Below are 21,595 nucleotides of genomic sequence, written 5' to 3' on the forward strand. Positions count from 1 at the left end.
TAGACGACATACCCTTAAAAGCGAGACGTTTATGGTGACTTCATCAATCTCAACAACTGCTCGTAATGACGTAGGTAGAGTGTGCACATGTGTTTATAGAGGTGAGTCTGTATGCTTTATGAGTATTTACATTTGTAGGGTGTTCTCAAGAAAAACACATAAATTAATTCTAAATTATAAATTGGATGCGGCTTATAAATCATAGCTGAAACAAACAGAAACGTGATGGCAACTATATATTATGCGAATTTATAATTGAATTAAACTAGAGTTGTAAGCATGGATTATCATGGTATTTTCACTTTGTTCAGAATATTCTGAATATGTCCTTCTGGACGGTCAGCTGATAATTAACTTGACTGACGAATGGACGTAGACCCAGGGCCCTGGCTTTTGTTGGGCTCGTGCAGGGTGTGGCCGTGGCCGTACTGCCCATGGGAGACGCACTCGATGACGTCGCGTGGTTCTGCTGCGCTTGCGGTAAGCAAAGGCGTTTTCTTGTCTTCTAGAAGCACTCATATTTTTCCACGTGGTAGGTCTAGGTAGGGATGAAAACGGTCGGAAAAACCCTCTACCATTTCCATTTTCATTTTATTTTTTCGAAAATAGAATCGGAACGGTATACTCGGAAACGGTAACGATATCGGTAATATCGGAAACGGAACCATCGGAACAGGAATCTACCGTTATCGGTCGGAAGTCGAAAATTCATGTCGGAAACAGCGAACCATGGTATCATCCCACATTTAACTATATATGAAGATGACCTTATAATTTCACCCTTGCATGATCACGCTGCCACACAACACCGTTATATGATAATTAATAAGTTGACAATAAGGTCGACAAACAATATAAAAAAAGTTCAACGATACTTCAACATCAATGTGGCTACAGCATACAATAGGATGATGATACAGTCACACCCACATGATGACTTCCACTTGCACTTCCAGATGCAGCAGATTGAGATTCTAAAAAAGAGAGGAAGTGATTAACGATTAACGCAAGGCTCAAGCTATACATCTTAAAAAAACATGTTCAAGGATTAAGCTGTACATCTGCGAAAATCGCGCTCGCACATCAACAGAAAATCGTGCTCAAAAACATTAAGGCTCAGGCATTCATCTGCACATGTAAAAAAATCATGCTCAAGCATTCAAGCTATACGCCTATACCTGGTGGACCTGGCAAACACAACGGTGGCGAACTCAATGTTCATGTCTCTGTTGTTGCCGTCGGATGGATCCAGAAGCTAGGATGCGGCGTTTTCCTCCGGCAGGTGCCATCTTGCTTCTCCGGCAAGGGACGCGGCGAGGAGCGAGGATGCGACGGCTAGGACTAGCAAGCGGCGGTGTGGCGGCGTGGACATGTGGTTGCGGCGGCGGCGGTGTGGCGAAGAGCTGTGCGATAGCGCGAGAGTCGCGAGACAGGGAGAGGATGAGAAGGAGAAGCGACACGCCGGCTGACGCCCTAGGGTTTTTCTTTCCGGCCTAAATGCCTAATGGGCTGCTCCTGCTAGCAAGGCCCAGCTGGCTTCCTTCTTCGGAATTTTGTCGGAAATTTGACGGAAATTACCGATAAAAAACGGTTACCAACAAAACGGTCGGAAAAAACACCATATCATTTCCGCTACCATTTCCGGAAGAGATTACCGTTTCCATTTCCAATACTGACAATTACCAATACCGACTGAAACGGTCGGTGCAAACCGGAAACGGTAGCTGGAATTCTCGGAAATTTCCGTACCGTTTTCACCCCTAGGTCTGGGCCTTTGCCCTTTGGGGTTAAAATCAGTGAGAATCTAAAAAAATAATTATCCAGTGTCCCGTGCATACTTATTAAAACATGTACTACTCCGTCCCAAAAAGAATCCAATCCTAATAATGAACCTGAACACACATGTGTCCAGGTTCATTGCTAGAGTTTGTCTTTTTTTTGAGACGGAGGGAGTATCATATTCTTATACTCTTATTGTTATGATTTACTCCCTCCGTATTTTAATGTATGACGCCGTTGACTTTTTAATTAACGTTTGACCATTCGTTTTATTCAAATCTCTTGTGCAAATATGAAAATATTTATGTCATGCTTAAAGAATATTTGATGATGAATCAAGTCAAAATAAAATAAATGATAACTATATAAATTTTTTGAATAAGACGAATGGTCAAACGCTAGATAAAAAGTCAACGGCGTCATACATTAAAATATGGAGGTAGTAATATTGAAGTTCTAGATTTTATTAGGTGTCGTAGGAAAAAAAAACATAATGTAGAATCGCCCCTAGTTGAAATAAGACAAAAATAAGGCAAATGGGATAAGCCCAGCGGCCCTAATGGGCTATTAGAACTGAGTTCTTTTGAGAGAGTTCCCAACTAACCACTCTCGTGAAGGAAAGAAGTGCCCTTGTAATGTACAATGCGTGGCCTCAGTTCTATGCTCAAACATCCACATAGGCTTGGAATCCACTATGAAGGGAAGGAGTGCCCTTGTAGGGTGTTAGCACTACCTGCAGAGGGCCCGGTAGCTTGGGAAGAAAAGATAGAGGTTAGCGAGAGAGTAGTGGGGGTGCTACGACGCAGTACAAGCGGACGGTGGATGACCTTAAGCCAGGGTGATGCTGGCAGCCGGACAACAAGAAATGGCGATGCTCCAGGAAGCATATGGCAAATCCAAGTACTACGAGAAGCACCTCACGTGCACTGTTGTTTGCCCTCTCCATCTTGATGTCAGCACCCAACGCGCCAAGCTACGGCGGCGGCGGCCATCACCATCCCCCGTCTCCTCGATGCTGCCTCTGTTCACGTACTCCCTCCGTCCCACAGGCCACAGTATAAGCGATTTTTAGTTTTTGCTTATAATGTTTGACCACTCGTCTTATTCAATTTTTTTTACAAATATAAAAAACGAAAAGTTATGCTTAAAGTACTGTAGATAATAAACTAAGTCACAAATAAAATAATTAATAATTTCAGAATTTTTTGAATAAGACGAGTGGTCAAACGTTGCAAGCAAAAACTTAAAATCCCTTATATTATGCGACAAAGGGAGTACTAGTTAGCTCCACGCCTGTCATGAGAAAAGAAGAAGGCCTGGTTTAGTTCTCAACTTTTTCTTCAAACTTCTAACTTTTTCATCACATCAAAACTTTCCTACACACACAAACTTCAAACTTTTCCGTCACATCGTTCCAATTTCAATCAAACTTCCAATTTTGGTGTGAACTAAACACACCCAAAATAAGGTTAGCGAAACGCCTTTGCTAGCGATCAGGAAAAGCCATCCCAAGTTCATCCTTTAGCCATTGTAGCCCTGTCACCATGTAGCTCCATTCGGCACGGCCCGCACCTGGGCACGACTAGTTGTGTTGTGCCGTGCCCGCCTATGGGCTGTACCTATGGCTCAGGTACGTCCCAATAAAACTCGGGTTGTGCCATGTCAGTCCAAAGCAGCCTATCGTGCTTGTCCTTGGAATAAGTATATTTTGCCTCCCTCATCTCTTTGAGTCACGCGTTATATAGCTGAAATAAGTCTTTTTTCTCTCCCTCATTTCCTTCGGTCGTGCCTTATATGGCTACAATAAGTCTATTTTTCCTTCCTCATCTATTTGGGTGGGCCACCTCCGGGCTATGGCCTACGGGAGCGCTGGTCGTGTCGTGCCGGGCTGGCACGTCCTGTCAAGAAGGAGGTCTAGGCATGGCCCAACGGTCGGGTTGGGCCGTGCCTAGGCCGGGCCAAAACTTCGTGCCATGGACCAGGCCGTTGGGCTGCGGGCCTTTTGGCCAACTTTAATTGGCCCACTCCGCCTCGATCTAAACCGCATTACATAAGGAAGACAACCTCGAATCTGAGATTCTCTAAAGGTAGGTGTTGAATACAGAATACGACGTTCCCATGGAGACGACATCGAATTCGGGCTTTCATAGCGACGACACCATCTCTATGTTAAGGAGGAAAGAGATGAATATTTGTTTTTCAGAGTAAAGAGATGCAGTTTGTAGCATTTATATAGGTTGCCGAGTGGGTCAACGGGTATTATGAGATATATTTTCCTATAACGTGGTCCTTATTGTAAAGTTTGGACAGAAGTACAAATTAAAATGTAGTGTAGGGGCTTAATCACGATCAAAGTACTGAAATGCAAAAGAGTTAATTTGTGGGCCCGTTGGGGTTATCACGCGTCCTGTTTAATATTAAATCAGGAAATATGTTTTAGTTGACTTTATTGAATTAGAGTTAATAATCAAGTACCTATAGCCACTAAAGTGATTTATTTTATTACCCATTAGGGTAGAGGAGTCAACGGTTCTATGGAAAAAATGGAGTCACATCACATGACAAGTACTCCCTCCGTCCAAAAAAAAAGGCAAACCATGGGTTCTCGTACCAATGTTTGACTGTCCGTTTTATATTTAGTTAGTATTTTTATTGTTGTTAGATGATAAAACATGATTAATATTTTATGCGTGACTTATCTTTTTAATTTTTTTCATAATTCTTTCAAATAAGACGGACGGTCAAACGTTGGACACGAAAACCAGGGTTTGTCTGTTTTTGGGACAAAGGGAGTAGCTGAGCATGGTTGTGACTTGTGAGGTGCTCACCAAGGCATGCAGTTCAACCTGTCATCCATGGTATGGAGTATATATATTCGTCTATGGCATGGAGTATATGTGTTTTGTAGATTGCAACTTACAAATGGTGTAAGAGGTAACCATGAGAACATATGTGAATCAGGAAGAAATTGGCCCCCACCGAAAGCTAGTCGAACAGAGAAACCTACGGTCAAAAGGATATTGTCAACATCAGTTACCGATTAACTTATTTTAAAAGTATGTTAATAGCAGGGGTTGGATGTCAACTTTCCCTACCTCCTCTCCTCCCAACTTTCCCCTTTGCTACAGTAGCTCCTTCTTCTTCTCCGGCCCCTCTTCCCCCCAAATTCCGATGGTTCGCCGCCGGTGAGGGTTGGAAGAGGGGTCCGGCCACCTCCTCTATTAGTATAGTGTAGCTAGGTTGTAGTTTCTTTGTCAGGTTTTTCCTGTTCCTGTGGCTATGTCCCATTTGGTTATGTTCAAACGAAGAGCCCTGGTTGCTGGTGGTGATGATTGCCGGAGTTGGAGCTGCGATTTGAAGGACAGAATCTTCTTCTTATGCTGGTGCCGAACTCGTTGGTCTGCGCCGTGTGCAGACGGCGGTTGCCTTGGATCTCCGGATGGCGCTGCTTCGTACAGTGGCGGCGGCGGCCCTGGATCTCTGGGTGCCGGTGCTCTGTGTGGTGGCAGCGGCCTTGAAATTTCTGGCGATGTTGCTCCGAGCGACAACCTTGGCAGCCCAAGTGTTGCTACTCTGTGTGGTAGTCTTCAAACTCCAGGTGCTGTTGCTTCTTGTGATAGCCTTGGAGCTCTTCGTACTACTGCTCCGTGTGCCGGTGATACCTTGAGCTGCTGCTTTTCTGCAACGGTGAAAACATTGTGTGGGTGTGGCATCTTATTTCTCCAATCTGAAGGTTACTTTTTCGTTGGGAGCTTGCTCCTTTTCATTTGTTATGGTCCGCTTCAGTTTTACAATCCTGCAGCAATCCTCGGCCTTCTACAAAGACAGAAGTTTTATCACAACCATCTGATTTCTCATGTCATGTGGACTACCTGTTCTACTTAATCTTGCTTCCTTTTGCTTCAAAACAACAGTATCCATGCAGGGTCTATCATTCGGGTTGAGCAATCTCTGCTCCTCAGATCTAATGAAAGACTCCATAGAACCAACCTGCTGAGTCCGGTGATACCTACACCAAAATCTACGGCTCAGCAACAAACCTCCGATCTGTGCCGTTTCCGTGGTGACAGCTGTAGGAGCCTTCCAGTCTGTCAAGCGGTGTGCATGTCAATGGAGGCCAAAGGATTCAATCGTCGTGGCTTTGCCGCAGAACTCTGTCGATCTGTTTCCCTACTGTTGTTTTGTTTTATCAGAAAGTTTGCTTCCTTAGAGTGGTTACTCTCTACCTTGTTAGAGATGGTTTCTTGGCTTAAGTTGTATCCTTTTGCGATGTACTGGGGTATATCCCCTAAATTCTGTCTTGTTGAATAAAGTTGTTCATGTTATCTTTAAAAAAAAAGTATGTTAATATAATATATAATCATTCAAAATGTTATAAAAGAGCATGCACGCTAAAGGAAGAAAATAATATTCCCTAAAATTCACTCGGACCAAGTTTAGGTCAAATGAGTGGATCACTGGTCTGCAAACTAAGCAGAATAATGCATATATCTATAGATGCAAAAAAAAGAAAGCGAGGATATAGATGTAATTTTTTTTGTCAGGATGATCAAAGTTGAAGGGGGTGTGTATTGTAATCGATGTAAACCTTACTAACCTGTTGATGAGCTCAAATACAGGTGTTGCAAAAAAAAAAAAATCGTAAAATTTTAATGTCTAGTTTGCCGTCAAAATTTTACCACGGTTACCACAATCTCTTATTTGGCCTTTCCATCAACATATTAGCACTACTAAGCTGGAGTAGTATTCTTTTAGAGAGCATTGCCAAGCTTTTGGCATCAATTCAGTACTTGTATGATCACATTACGATCACTGTATGCCGCGATCATAAACTGTAATATTCGGATAAAAAGAGAATTCTATGGAACTTAAAAATTCCACTAAAGATCAAGGTCTTTACGTGGTATCTTCACAAGAAAGTAATTCTAATGAAAGATAACCTGACTAAAAGAAAATGGGGGAAGATAAACATTGTTCTTTCTGCTATGCACAAGAGACAATCCAACATCTTTTCTTTGTGTCATGTCGCTCAGTTTGTTTGGAGATGTGTGTTTTTTGCTTTTAATATCCCCCCACCTCATAACGCCAAAAATATTTTCAGTAATTGGCTTAGAAAGGTATCTAGGTCCATTAAGAAGATGATTCTAATTGAAGTTAGTGTTGTATGTTGGTCAATTTGGCGTTGTCGCAATGATAAAGTTTTTAATGGTAAACAACTATCTAACCCTATGCAGGTTATCTTCATGTCTTTCTACTGGCTCCACTTTTGGTTTACAATGCTACCACAGGAGTAGCAGGATACTATGCACAATGGTGCTACACTCTTGGAATCGGTAGCCAAGGGTCTCTTATTCCACTATGGGTGGCGTAGTTCCATAAGAATTGCTAGCTAAAATATTTTATATGGTTTAACGCTAGTCAATAATAAATGGGAGTTGGAGATTTGTCCCATCACCTTATTTCTTATTTTGATTTACTTTTATCTTACCTTTTTATTACTATTAAACTTATGGCTATGTATTTTATGACAGAAGCCGGAGATGTAATCCATTTCTATTATCTAAAAAAAATTACGATCACTGTTCTCTATGGTGTGATTCGTTTCGTTTGGGTAATAAACGAAACAGGAAGATTTGTCTAGGATTAATCACAAGTAACGTGAAAAGCCTATATAGTACTGTGTTGGAGAGGGAAGCTTGCCAATTTTTTCATTTTCTTTCGAGCTCATTTCACTCTAATTTCTATTTGACTCCCTCTTCCTAAATGTTCGCACTGAATAAGGACATACCACAGGGAAGGAAAAAAATGTACTCACTCTGTCCTAAGTCAGATTCGTAATCCGAAAATATCTTATTTGGTCTAAATTTTTATATTTTTGAATGGAAAGACTATATTCCTTTTGTTCCTCAGAAAATAATAATAAATGCACGCTGACTTTATTGCCTCTGCTTATGGTCGCTGTCACACTTCCTTCGCAGCCATATAAACTGCGACCACTATTTCACAACAATGACATAAATTTGTCGACATTTGTTGCTTGCCATTGTGCCCAATTTGTAACCACAAAAAAAAAACACAAATGTAGTACGAAGTAATTAAGCTTGTCTCAATTATTGTTGCAAGGACACAGTGCCTGCCACCACGTCGCATCTGTGGAATAAGCCTACGAACACGTGGCGCACGAGGCAAACCACCTCGCCGTCGCCGGCGTTCGCTCGATCACGATCACTTACGCGGCGGCGCCGGCGATGAACCGCCTGATGACCTCGACGAGCTCGCCAGTGGCCGCCGACATTGGCTTCACGCCGAAGAACGCGTGCTCCTCGCCGGCGAACACCACCAGCTCCACGTCCTTCCCCATCGCCTTCATCCGCTCCGCGTACTCGACGTTCTTGTCCCTGAGGAGGTCGCCGTCGGCGGCGACCACCAGCACGCGGCCGACGTCCGCCGCCTCCAGGCTCCGGCTCGCCGGCCCGAACGGGTTGACGAGCGGGTGGTCCTTGTCGGCGCCGGCGGGCAGCGCGAGGCGGCAGTAGCGGTCGCACATGTCGCGCGTCAGGAACGCGGTGGCCGGCGCCGCCAGCTCCGACGGCGTCGGCCTCTCCGAGATGAACGCCGGCATGAGGAGGACGTACCCGGCGACCCTCACCGGGTCCAGCCCCGCCGCGCCGAACCGCACGGCGAGGTGGTGCGCGAAGTTGCCGCCGGCGGATTCCCCCGAGACGAACACCTTGCGCGCGTCGGCCGCGTCGGCGAGCCATGGGTCGGAGAGGAGCTGGTCGCGGAGCCAGATGAGCGCCGCCGCCGCGTCCTCGTGCGCGGCGGGCAGGCGGTGCTCCGGCGCGAGGCGGTAGTCGAAGGAGAGCACCACGGCGGGGAGCTCGGCGGCGAGGCGGAGGCAGCCGGCGTGGAAGTTGGGCCAGGTGCAGGAGCCGATGCAGAAGCCGCCGCCATGGAAGTACACCACCACCGGCAGCTTCTCCTCCGCTCCCCCCGTCGCCGCCGGCCTGTACATGCGGACGCCGAGGCCGTGGGCGGCGTCGTACACGGCGTCCTTCCACTCGACGCGGCCGTCGTTGATGTCCAAGCGTACGTGGAACGGCGGCGGCGCCGCGGCGGCGCGGACAACCGTGCCGTCGCTGAGCAGCTGCAGCGCGCCGCGGCAGTCCTCGACGACGTGCGGCGGCGGCGCGTTCGGGTCAGACAACGACGCCATTGCCGGCTGCGCGCGCGAGCGTTTGCTTGGCTGCGAACGAAGCTCAATATGCTTATCTAACTAGCTGAGCGCATCCACGATCCGATTGATGAGGCTAAAAGCTAAAAAACAAAACGTTTCGTTGTAGCCTTCGGTCGCGGAGCCACCGCCCGGCGACCAAAGTAGAACCGCATCTATACCGTTTTCGTAAAACTAATATAACAATAATATTTTTACCGATAGTTACTGTTTTCAAAATTTAGTTTTTTTTTAATTTTTGTTAGCGTGGCATTGAAGTTTACACTAAATAGATGAATTCATAAATATGAAAATTTTCTGGCCATTTTCATTTGTTTTTGAAAAAATAATAAAATAATAATACCGTTTCAGACCATTTTCGACCGTTTTCATCCCTACACCAGAGTAGCAGTGGTCCGGTCGGGGGTTCAATCTTTCGTTTTCAGTATTTGTATCAAGTGGGCTGATATGACGGTATTTTCAAAATTTTGAACAAAATTTAGTCTAATTTAAATAAATATTACTAAAATTCATGAAAAAATTAAAAAATTTGGCCGAAATAATACCGTATTGAGGGGGTTGATGTAAGTAAAATTTCGAAATCTTATTCCAAAATTTGATATAATATAGAATTGAACACAAAATTTTTATAGTAAATACTTGTAGTTAGATTTGCCCGGACAATGAAAATTTTCTAGCTCCGCCATTGGTTGTCTTGTAGTTGTCGTAGGACGGCATGCACTTTGAAAAAAAAATGTTATTTCACTTTCGTCGGAAAAAAATGTGATTACTTTTATTTTTTATTTAAAAAATCGGTGGAGGTAATTCGAGCATATCATTGAAAAAAAATTTATTTCACTTTCTTCTAAAAAAATGGATTACTTTTATTTTTAGTTTAATAAATCCGGGGAGATAATTCGAGAATATTACTGTGTCAAAAAAAAAGATGAGTTTGAAGATGATGACATGCCACCGAAGTTTAATTAAATTTTTGGGCGACAAAATGTTTAAATGGGCTTAACTTATTCTGGGCTGTCGGTGCGGCCGATGTAAGGGAAGGGAGGACCACGGGCCACGGACCATCAACAACCCATTTGCTGATTGCTGGGCCAGTATACGTCTCAATACGAAAAGGACTTGTATTTATGTCGAGTTGTCGACTGATCTATCTTTCACCAAAAAAAAAAAGAGAGAGAAAAAACTCGGATTTTCCAACAGTGTATATCATATCACCAGTATAAATCAACAAGAAAATAAATAAATGAAAAGAACAATTGTGTCCAATATATATCGTCGCTTGTCTCTGCACGATTTCATTTATATTTTCAAATGCATAACTGTTAGCAAGTGGAGTTGCAAACTTGTAGAGAGCAAAAAAAAAAAAGAGAGAAAAAACTCGGATTTTCCAACCGTGTATATCATATCACGAGTATAAATCAACAAGAAAATAAATAAATGAAAAGAACAATTGTGTCCAATATATATCGTCGCTTGTCTCTGCACGATTTCATTTATATTTTCAAATGCATAACTGTTAGCAAGCAGAGTTGCAAACTTGTAGAGAGCGTAGATCAAAATACAGCTCCCATAGAGAGTCGAACCAACAACTTAAGGTGTTAGGGAGGCTATTGTAACCACTAGACTACAAACCATTTCGCTTTAATTGTTTTTTTTTAACCCAAACTGCGCTTAAAAGTGAAAAGTAGTTGGTAGATCCTAACATCTAAAATGAGGATTATACCATAACATTTATTAGCGATATTAAAAACTAATTAAGGATCAAAATTTGTGTACACGTGTTTTTAACGACTTAAAACCAATATTTTAAAAAATAAACTACGATGAGAAAACATCAAAATCAACTATAAAAACAATTTATAAAATTGAAATATTGGCTACGGATGACAAGATGAAGACGAAAGGATCAAGCTGCAAATCTCCCGCGCTAGAACACTGGAGTAGTACACAAGTCATCCGAGTTCCATATCTTGGTTTACTTCGGACGATCACCTAGCCGGCGTGCACGAAGCGCCTGACGACGCGGACGAGCTCGCCGGAGGCCTCGCTCATGGGGTCGAGCACGAAGAAGCCATGGCCCTGCCCTTCGAACTTGACGAGCTCGACGCGCTTCCCCATGGCCTCCAGCCTCGCCGCGTAGTCGGCGACGCGGTCGCGGAGCACGTCCAGCTCGGGGTCCACGATGAGCACCGGCGGGAACGCGACGCCGTCGAGCGGCGGGCTCTCCGGCCCGAACGGGTTCGCCGCCGGGTGGTCCCTCGTCGCCCCCGCCGGCAGCGCCAGCCGCCACATCTGGTCGAACAGCGTGATGCCCATCGCCGACGGCGACGCGTCGCCCTCCGGCGGCGGCGGCGGCGCCTCGGATGGCATCCTCGCCTCGCCGCCGAAGTATGGCCAGAGCATCACGCACCCGGCGAGCCTCGCCGCGTCGAGCGCGATGTCGCCGGAGCCGCAGCCGACGGTGAGGTGGTGCGCGATGTTGCCGCCGCACGAGTCGCCGCAGACGAACACCCTCTCGAAGTCGGCCGACGCGGCGAGCCACGGGTCGGCGGCGGCGGCGGCCTGGCCGCGGAGCCACGAGAGGACGGCCACGGCGTCCTCGTACGCGGCGGGGAGGCGGTGCTCGGGGGCGAGGCGGTAGTCGGCGGAGAGCACGACGGCCGGGAGCTCGCCGGCGAGGCGGAGCGCGCCGGCGTGGAAGTTGGGCAGCTCGAAGCTGGCGATGCAGAAGCCGCCGCCGTGGAAGTAGACGAGCACCGGAAGCTTCCCCTCCTCGCCGCCGTGGTTCGCCGGCGCGTACATGCGGAGGCGGAGGCCGCGGCCGGCGTCGTAGACGACGTCCTTCCACTGGACGGGCAGGTCGATCGGGACGTCGCGCATGAGCGAGATGCTGGAGTAGTCGCCGGAACGCGTCACCGTGCCGTCGCTGAGTAGCTGCACGATGCCGAGGCAGTCCTCGACGACGTGCGGCGGCGCCGGCGAGGAAGACGACGACGACATGGTGGTGCCCACTGCCCACTTAGCTTAGCTGTCTCAGCACAACTGTACGGGTGACGTCTATAAATAGTACTAATGCTAAGCGCAGTTGAGACGTGCGGTATCAGTATAGAACTAGATATCCGGGCCCACGAGTCAGTGACCCATTGTCTCGATATCCGGGCCCAAGTGGCAGTGATCCATTTGTCCATTGACTTTGGGGGCAGATATCTAGCCACGTGGCAAGTATAGTTGACTATCGTGTGTGCATGGTTGTGCCACGTCAGCTTCTTCACGTGCCAAATTGCCCTGCTTTGCTGCTGAAGTTGAACATTAGGATGAGAAGATAAGGCTGCACTATTCAGTGTTTTGACCAAGCCAGCATGCACTAGTAGTAACAATCAAAGTAAAGGGAAAATGGCTGGATACAATGAGTTCCTCCATTCATCAAGTGAACAACATAATAGAGTTCCTCCCTTCATGCAACCATCGGTCCATTGCCCATGCACTCCGCAGCATGTTTGACAAGAGTATATATTAATTACAATAGATAGTTATGTTTGATTCATATGGACCATCGAGTTTCTTCCATATCTCTAACATTTTTTATTGCAAAAGATCACTTTTATACTTATAATTAAATTTCAACTTGTCAACAGTCAAATAGCATCTTCTTATCACCAATTAATATCGATGAGATTGATTAGAGTGTACATATGTAAAGAGACAAAGGTGGAGGTGACGTTGGACGCTAGGGCAGGGATATGGGATAATGGCAGCCAAAGTTTTGACATGACAACCTTTGGTCGCTAATCAAACAACCCATTACCGTGTGTTCTGGAGCTACTTTTGAGAGGTTTTGCACGACGCATAAGGCAATATCCTTCACCATGTTGACCATCGTGGAAGCGACTCGAAATGGTCAAATAGGGGGCGCCGCTACAGCGAGGAAGAAGATCATGACTTTGTCTCTTATGAAAATAACAATAATAATAAAGTTAGATTACTTCTCTTCACCTGATTGATTGACTAGCTTCACAATATTGATTCAAACCATGGCTGTGTCCTACTTGTCTTGCCACAATATTGATGCATATAGGAAGATACACTGCTGTGTCCTACTTGTCTTGCCACATGAGTATATGTTAACCATTTGATGACCAAGAGGTGTGGTGGTGATTGCGCCACGTAGATAACCGATCACCATTTGGCACATCAGCACATGGATGATGGCCACTTGAGTCATGCATCAGCATCAAGGTAACCAAGGCTTCTGGTTAATTATCAACTTGTTCTTTCTGTGAATCAATGTTAATTATGTGGTCACACAAACAGGGGCGGATCCAGAAACAAAAAAATTGGGAGACTCAATTATACACTTTCTTCAACCTCTAACCATTTAGTGACCTTTAGTTTATTATTTATGGTGAAAAAATCGAAGTAGGTGCTCAAGGGGTATCCATGGATCTTATGGGTGTAGGGGCACGTTGAATCCGTCCCTGCACACAAAAGAAACTAGAGAAGATAACTACGGAGTAGTTCGGATTAAATAGTTCTGCCCTGCACTTTTACTAGTGACCAATTCGATTATTCTGGTACTAATTGCATAATGGCATGCAGGGCAGAGCTAAGTGGAGGCCATGGCCCTCCTTTCAAATTTGAATTGCACAAGGGAAAAAAACACAGTGGAATAATTTGTTGGCCACTAATTGACAGGATTTGTTAGAGCATGAGTTGGTGAATTGTCCCCCTGCTATTTATACTGTCAAGCTTCACCATTGCTCGCATGCACGGTCTTGTTATCTCTAACTACCATATACTACAACAATCTATTCGGTTATCCATGTAGATGATATGAAAATTTTGCTGTGATCATCAAGTCTTGTACACTACTTATAACTAGCTAGTTCTATAAAAAAAAAAGGTAAGTTATGGTTACGTAAAAGGATTGTACGTTAATATATTAAAATAAAAGAGTTTGAGTTATACAAAACAAACAGCTAAACCGGCTTATATCAAGAGAAGGAGAAAAAATAAAATAAAATAATTGAAGCTTAGAGAACTGCGGCTGCTAATTTGCATTTGCTTCCGCCGTAAAAAAAACTGAAGCTTAGACTGAGGAAGATGATTACATAGGGGATAGGGCCTGAGTGGCTGACCACATTTCTCTTTTCAGAGAGATTTTTTTTTTCGTCCATGATAAGATCTTCTCGAAAAATTAGTGATGCCACGTGTATCTGTCAAATTAAGTTAATGTAGATTTAGCTCTTGTTCTTTTGAGCAACTCAGAGAGTTACAACTTGCTCATCTTTTTAGTTAGCATGATTCCTAAACTGGTAAACGATATTTTTTAAAAATATATATTAAAGTTTCTTTAAAAAATAAATCTATTCTTTTAAATTTATAATAATTAATATTTAATTAATCATATCCTAATTACGCACATCTTTCCATGCCGCAAAAAAGCTAAAGCCACCAAGAGCAAGTTTAATAGTATAGCCGATTATTGGCTTTAAATCATATAGTTAATTTAATAGCTAATTTATATAATAGTTACCTATAAACATATACTACATAATTAATGTTTGGTCCCACCTATCATACGCACATGTATATTAAAGTTTATGCTGCAGCTGGCTATAAATCTGTAGCCCGCTGTCTCGCCGCTTTTATATTTTCTTTTTTATCTCTTTAAAATATGTTTATAGTCTTCTATAGTCTGTTATCTGCTCTAACGCAGACTAATTGATAGGCTTCGGATAATGTATCAGGAGAAAAAAAAAATACAGTAGCACAGTACGTCGACCTGCATATAAAGCCGAAATTTACGGTTTCACGTGTGCAGGTATACAGTTTGACAGTTTGTGCATGTAGCTGTTATTGTACGAAGGTACGATGTACTGTTACTGTACACATCATCATGCTAATCACTTGTGATTTTCTTGGACCAGATCAAATGAGGAGGAGAGACATTGTATTCGGCTATAGTACCTAACAGATATGAGTTGTCAGTTTTTGGTCTTGTGTGATAATGATCCAACAATCAGATTATCAGAGAGAGAGAGAGAGGAGAGTGTGTGTTAAGAGTATACAATGGTGTCTAATAACATGCTCTCTTCGTTGTTATGCAAGTAAATTTGGTGATGTGGAAGAAAGAGATGGAATGAATGAGAAACATCGTTGCTACGCATGATAACGGCTTAGAGTTGACTCTTAGCATTTATTAACGGAAAGTTTGTTGCATGAGGGTGTAGAAAAGGAAAGAAGTATAATAAAAAAAGATATTTAGTACATTAATGGTTTAGAAATCTTATTGTCTTTACTATCATTGTAGAAGGATAATCTCTAGTGATATTAATTAATATAAAAAGCTCATATTAGACTCTACCTTTGTACATGCAATTTGCTTCTATTTGGAGTTACTGCATTCTTATTTATCATGAGCATATTAGAATATAGTAACTCCCAATCTATTAAACGATGTGTTATTTACATAAACTTTCTTTATAAAAGTCTCTTTAAAAATTCAAATAAATCTATTATTTCAAAAGTAATACTCAAGATAATCACTTGTCTTATTTTGCGTGCAGTTGATAAGCTCAGCCCTAACCTTTATATGAATCAATCCTAAAGTATGACTAAACTACTAAAACTCTAAATTAAGCTGCAACTATAAATACATTCATCAAAATAGTAAACATAAATTAAATTATATATGATAAATATGTCCCTCAGGACTATAAACATTCGGGCACTGGTAGATATGCACACATCACATGCCCAGATAAGGTAGATCTAGCAGCAGGCCGGATTATTATGGTTTCATATATGGATACACATCTTCTCCAAAGAATTTGTAATCTAGCTCCCATGATGATCTTGTATCTTGTCTTGTTGATCTTTTTTCTTAGCAACATGACATGAAGGTGCATGGTCCCATTGGATATGGCATGGATTGCAAAGATTCAACTCACTGCAGAGCCACTTGCAAAGATTCGCCCTCACTGCAACACTCTTGGCATTAACCAATTTAATCGAAGTGAGTTGCATGGAAATGTCAAAGTATGTTGCACTCAGCACCACAAATTACAGGAGTAAACAAGGCCAATATGTAGATATGAGCCCTACTTATTCAAGGACCTGCTCCTTTTATCTCAAAATATAAAGAACTTTGATTGGGTGTGACACATTTTAGTACTACTAATCTAGATAAAAAACATATCTAGATTTACATTATTATTATGTATTCTATCCAATCAAAATTTATTATATTTTAGGACGGTGGAGTACATGTAAACGGCCCTGATACAGGAGCAGTGCTGTAGAGGATTTGAGTTCTTAACATGTGTAACTGTGCCTTACATGGTTGAGGTCATCACTCTTACCTGTAATTAATTTCAGGTAATAACTGCGATTATTTAAATATATGTTTTTTTTTCCTAAATGCCAGTCGCTAAATGGCTTCGATCCTTTTGCCCCCATCTTGTCGAAGTCTATGGACTAGATAAGGACTACTAAAAGTTCCACTGTTCACATCATTAAAAATGTGGGGAGATCAGAAGCATATTTCATTTAATTACACTTTCTTACAAGAAAGAAATGTTATTTTACTTGGGGAAAGTTAAAACTTTTAGTCCGGTAGGTGTTCTATCAAATCCAAAAAGGAAGAAGCTTCAGTGGAGCACAGGCCTTTTGAGTAGCTTTCTTTCATGTGCCTTAACTTTGAGTGGCTAGATCTCTTGTTTGCTTTTCTATCTCTTGTTTTTATTTTCTACTTCTTTTTTCCCCTCCGGTTATATTTTTTTCTTCTCACTAAGGTCACTTTTGACATCTGAACTTCATATAAATTCATAAAGTTCCCGTAGAAATCCGAGGTCCAAGAATTATTCATTTGCTGCAATTTAATTTTCTTTTTCAAATGTTCATGTTGGCTTAGCGAGGTAGTTTTAATGGGCGAACATTCACATGCCTAGGCCACATGCCAGCCTACCAAGAGACACATGTCTATAAATTTTAAGAATACAAAACTTTCTGGTATAGAAAGTTTATAGATAGAAACTTTGATTCTAAATAGGAATAAAAGAATAATACTAAATAGGACAAGGAATATAAAGTATAAACCATTGATATATAAGGGAATGCCCCGGATCGGTCGCTCGGGGAGGGAGAAGTATCGGGCGCTCCCTCCCCCACCCCACACGACGCGCGCTGCCTGCCCCTAGGCCCCACCACGTCTCTGCCCTCACCTGCCACTTATCTCCACCATATACTCCATTGCAACAAATTACCCACATATTTTGGAAACCCTCTATTAAGAGAATTTGGTTTATTTTTTGTTCCACCAAAAATGTTTCATCTAGTGCACTCAAATGTTTCACTATGTATAGATCTAATGTTGTAGTGAACTGAAATACTCTATTACAACAAATCACCTACATATTTTGAAAACCCTCTATTAAGGGAATTCGTTTTATCTTTTTTTTCACAAAAAAATGTTTCACCTATTGTACTCACAATATTTCACTATGTACAGATATAATGTTGCAGTGAACTGAAACATTCTTTCGCTATTTGCTGAAATATTGTTTTTATATAAGGTGAAACAACACCCGATTTAAACGAGTGAAACATTTTCGATCTACTTAGTGAAACAATTCCGATATACTTGGTGGAACATCGTGCAACATTTAAAAATAATTCAATAATAAGCTAATTTTTTTCCTCAGAATATATCCATGTGTGGTCTTGTTTTGAAGATTTAATTGCAACGAATTTAATGGTGCAATCGAATCATGATTTAGATAAATAATTTAAGAGAAAAATCAATTTAAAATGGTTTTGCACGTATATGTGGCGCTGACGTCATGCTGACATCAGCGCCCGATTTTAACCCCTCCCATCGGGTGTCCAAGCTGGAGTCATTCCCATATATAAAATTACCATAAATCAGAAAGAGAAATATAATATAAAAAACAAAATGCATGCCGTTTGCTTGGTGAAAGAGAGAGCACGCGCATTTGCCCATTAGCCTTTGCCCTTTGGGTTTAATGTGGTGATGCTGCTAATTTCAACAAAGCCGAAAAGTTTTGTAAAATGTGTTTGGTCTGTTATCCTTATCAGATGGTAACATCAATAGAGTTCACAACATCTTTGGTTCTACTGCCTTACATAATACCCTTACAATCTGGCACCCTAGTATTTTACATTCTACGTACAGTACTGTACTTAAAAACCCAAACATCCAAATTTACCCAAAAAAAATTTTGGCAAAGATATAAATCACCGATATTTTACAGGACTGGCTAAAAGCAAAGATACTGCATGCAAATCACACTTGGACATCCGGTTCATTTTACTCCGCTGATGTCTCATGACAACACACATCACATCACATCATTGACACGTGACAAACACCCGTCTCTCCTGCACATGTCGCCCTCGACCAAAAGGAGAGTGAAAAAAAAAAAACATGGACTGCACGAATCTCGATGCACTACCCTACTTCGGTGGCGGCGCTGCCACGTCGACGAAGCGCGCCACGGCGGCGATCAGCTCGCCGGCGGCGTCGGAGCCGGGGCCGAGCGTGAAGAACCCGTGGTGCTCGCCGGCGAACTCGGCGAGCTCCACCGGCTTGCCCATGGCGGACAGCCGCTCGGCGTAGTCGACGGCGCGGTCGCGCAGCATGTCGAGGCCGCCGGCGACGACGAGGACCGGGGGGAGCTCGACGCCGTCCATGGCGGGGCTGTCCGGGCCGAACGGGTTCGCCATCGGGTGGTCCCTCGTGGCGCCCGGCGGCAGCGACAGCCGCCAGAACCGGTCGAACAGGTCCAGGTTGAGGAACACCTCCGCCGGGCACCCCGCCTCCGACGGCGTCCGGCTGACGCCGCCGAAGAACGGCATTAGCAGGACGTAGCCTCGGATCGCGACCGGGTCGTCGGGCGCCGCCGCCGCCGCCGCCGCCGAGCCGGCGCGCACGGCGAGGTGGTGCGCTATGGTGCCGCCGGCCGAGTCCCCGGTGACGAACACGCGGCCGAAGTCGGCGGCCTCGGCGAGCCACCATCCGTCGCCGTCGCCGTCGACGGCGCGTTCCCGGAGCCAGTGGAGGAAGCCCGCCGCGTCGTCGACCGCGGCGGGGAGGCGGTGCTCGGGGGCGAGGCGATACCCGGCGGAGAGCACGACGGCGCCGGCGTCCGCGGCGAGGCGGAGGCAGAAGGAGTGGACGTTGGCCCACGTGCACGAGCCGAGGCAGAACCCGCCGCCGTGGAAGTAGACGAGCACCGCTAGCTTCCCGCCACCGCCGGCGCCGACGCCGCCGCTCGCCGGCGACGGCTTGTACATGCGGACATGGAGGTTCTTGGGCTTGTCGTAGACGGCCTCCTTCCATTCCACGGAGGGGTGCTCGCCGGGGAAGGTGGAAGGGCAGAACACCGGCCCCGGCGACCGGAGGATGGTGCCGTCGCTGAGGACGCGGAGGAAGCCGACGAGGTCCTCGACGACGTTGGAGCACGGCGCGGCGGCGCCGGCGGCGGACACGACGGCCGGCATGGTTGGCATGTTTGTGTCCACAAGCTGTTGCGACACTCTTGAGCTAAGCAAGAATGGAGTAGTAATCACCTAAAATCACACTGCATAGCCACCTCGCTTATATAGCCACACAATGTACCTGCTCCTAATTGGATTAAGTTAATTTACATCTCTTTTCATTAGGGATGTATTTAGATAAAATTGGTTTAGATTTTGTTTTTAGGCTGTGTTCGTTTTAGGTGTTTGGCATAGCCGAACAATTAAGAAAGCTTTGATTTTTTTTATAAATAAAAGTATACCGTTTAACAGTTTAAAAATCATGTTTACAATAAATAAAAAAGTAGCTCCCTGTAAGCAAGATTAGAACGGTACCTTAATTTTTGTAACATTAAAAGTCACCCGGTTTACTTTAATTGCACCGAAAGATCATTCATTACTGTATATTGTATTTTCGCAGTGCACGGTCAAGTTCGACGCCGGTGGTCGACAACGTAACACCCGTTGCTCAGATCAACAGCGGTATCAACATCAACAGTAGAGTCAAAAATTTTGCAGCTTGCTGAACAGGGAGTTGCAATCTGTTGCAATCTACACACGTGCACGTAAAAAAATAAATAATTGCAATCTGGAGGCCTTGTTGCCGCTGTACAAACAGAGATGATCCAGCCTGATGGATAGGTGATATGCGATGTGCATCTAGGGATGAAAAAATGTTTCTTGGTAGGTTAGAAATTTTATATTTATTATCAATTTAACTATTCAGTGACGACTTCAATATGACATTGATAGAAATTACAAAAATTAAATTTTATATATGTAGCTAGAATCGTAAATTGTAAGAAATGATATCGCTTCTACAGAAAGATAAATTGCATCCAATTGTACTCGTGAAATTAAAATCGTTGCTCACGTATGCCAATGCCTTCAAATGCCTTTCATCCAAACAAATAAAACCTTCCAGCTTTGTTATGTTTTTCCCATAAGTGTCCAAATTAAAAGGTAGTAGTGGTTAGTACTTGATAGTCAAGGGTGACTTATGCAAGTTAAATCTTAACCAACCCATCAAAGTTAAAGTGGCTTGAGTGATAAAAGGTGGAATATTCTTAATTACACTTCAGGGTGATGCTGTCACCCAAAACTTCAAAAAATGGTGAACTTTCATATGCCGGAGAGTCTATCAAGCATTATGTATAGGTGTGTTTTATAGCAGCCGTGGTGAAAACTCCCAAACCTTAAAACAATGGTGCATTTCTTATATTTAAAGCACTGTCAAGTATCTAGAGAAAGCCTCTGCGAAAACTTCATCTTCATTATTAAAAAAAAAAAAAGCACAAGGCCAATTAATATTCTGAGTTACGTGTGCATCAGCCAATTTACCAAAAATACTGCTATACATACGATAAAATTTCTTATGGTCAGAGCGTATGATACTTATTCTCTTGTGCGTGCGGCAAATATGGAGCTCAGGATGTTTCAACCCAACCGACAATCATGGAAGGTAGTGTCGTACTCCCACCAGGCTAATAATACTTGTCGTTTTAGACAAGAGTGAGGTCAAACTTTAGAATCTTTGATTATGAATCATTTTAAAATATTCATCTTTCAAATACAGTGACTATATATATATATATATATATATATATATATATATATATATATATATATATATATATATATATATATATATATATATATATATATAAGCACTTTAATAAAATCATATATTTGTCAACACTTTTATACATATTATAATGATAAATAATGGTCAAAGTTAGTTTTTGAAGACCATGCTCGTGTCCAAAGCGATAAGTATTATCAACCCGGAGAGAGTAATAAAATTATATCAGTCTCATCATAGCAATTTCCATTTACCTCAAAGATTAGGATGATGAGGAAAAGACCAATACTTCACTTAATTCTTAAACATATATACAAACATTAGATAGTTTGATTGGTCATAGTCACATCAGATGGTGGTATAAGTCAAGGTGTCCTTCTAGGTTGTCCAAATGAAGGTTTGTAATGTATATTTATTCAACCAAAAGATGTTTTTTCAAAGATATAGTAGGCCAAAATCGGTGTGAA

At 43.3% G+C, this 21,595-nt stretch overlaps 3 protein-coding genes across 3 annotated transcripts; all 3 read right to left on the reverse strand.

Moving 5' to 3' along the window:
- Positions 1-7,693: 7,693 nt before the first annotated feature.
- LOC127780671 (probable carboxylesterase 15) lies at positions 7,694-9,127 on the reverse strand. Its single transcript, XM_052307606.1, has one exon. The coding sequence runs from the start codon at positions 8,993-8,995 to the stop codon at positions 8,009-8,011; it is 987 nt and encodes a 328-aa protein (XP_052163566.1). The 5' UTR covers positions 8,996-9,127; the 3' UTR covers positions 7,694-8,008.
- A 1,723-nt stretch (positions 9,128-10,850) lies between these two features.
- Positions 10,851-12,387, reverse strand: LOC127780670 (probable carboxylesterase 15). The gene has a single exon (XM_052307605.1). It carries the CDS (start codon positions 12,008-12,010, stop codon positions 11,003-11,005), a length of 1,008 nt encoding a protein of 335 aa, XP_052163565.1. The 5' UTR covers positions 12,011-12,387; the 3' UTR covers positions 10,851-11,002.
- A 5,704-nt stretch (positions 12,388-18,091) lies between these two features.
- On the reverse strand, positions 18,092-19,592 carry LOC127779879 (probable carboxylesterase 15). Its single transcript, XM_052306801.1, has one exon. It carries the CDS (start codon positions 19,538-19,540, stop codon positions 18,485-18,487), a length of 1,056 nt encoding a protein of 351 aa, XP_052162761.1. The 5' UTR covers positions 19,541-19,592; the 3' UTR covers positions 18,092-18,484.
- Positions 19,593-21,595: the final 2,003 nt, after the last annotated feature.

This window comes from Oryza glaberrima, chromosome 7, assembly GCF_000147395.1.
Source record: "Oryza glaberrima chromosome 7, OglaRS2, whole genome shotgun sequence".
In the NCBI taxonomy this organism is placed as follows: domain Eukaryota; kingdom Viridiplantae; phylum Streptophyta; class Magnoliopsida; order Poales; family Poaceae; genus Oryza; species Oryza glaberrima.

Bases quoted from the DNA above. Each gene is read 5' to 3' on its own strand.
- LOC127780671 (XM_052307606.1), bottom strand. From the start codon at position 8,995: ATGGCGTCGTTGTCTGACCCGAACGCGCCGCCGCCGCACGTCGTCGAG.
- LOC127780670 (XM_052307605.1), bottom strand. From the start codon at position 12,010: ATGTCGTCGTCGTCTTCCTCGCCGGCGCCGCCGCACGTCGTCGAGGAC.
- LOC127779879 (XM_052306801.1), bottom strand. From the start codon at position 19,540: ATGCCAACCATGCCGGCCGTCGTGTCCGCCGCCGGCGCCGCCGCGCCG.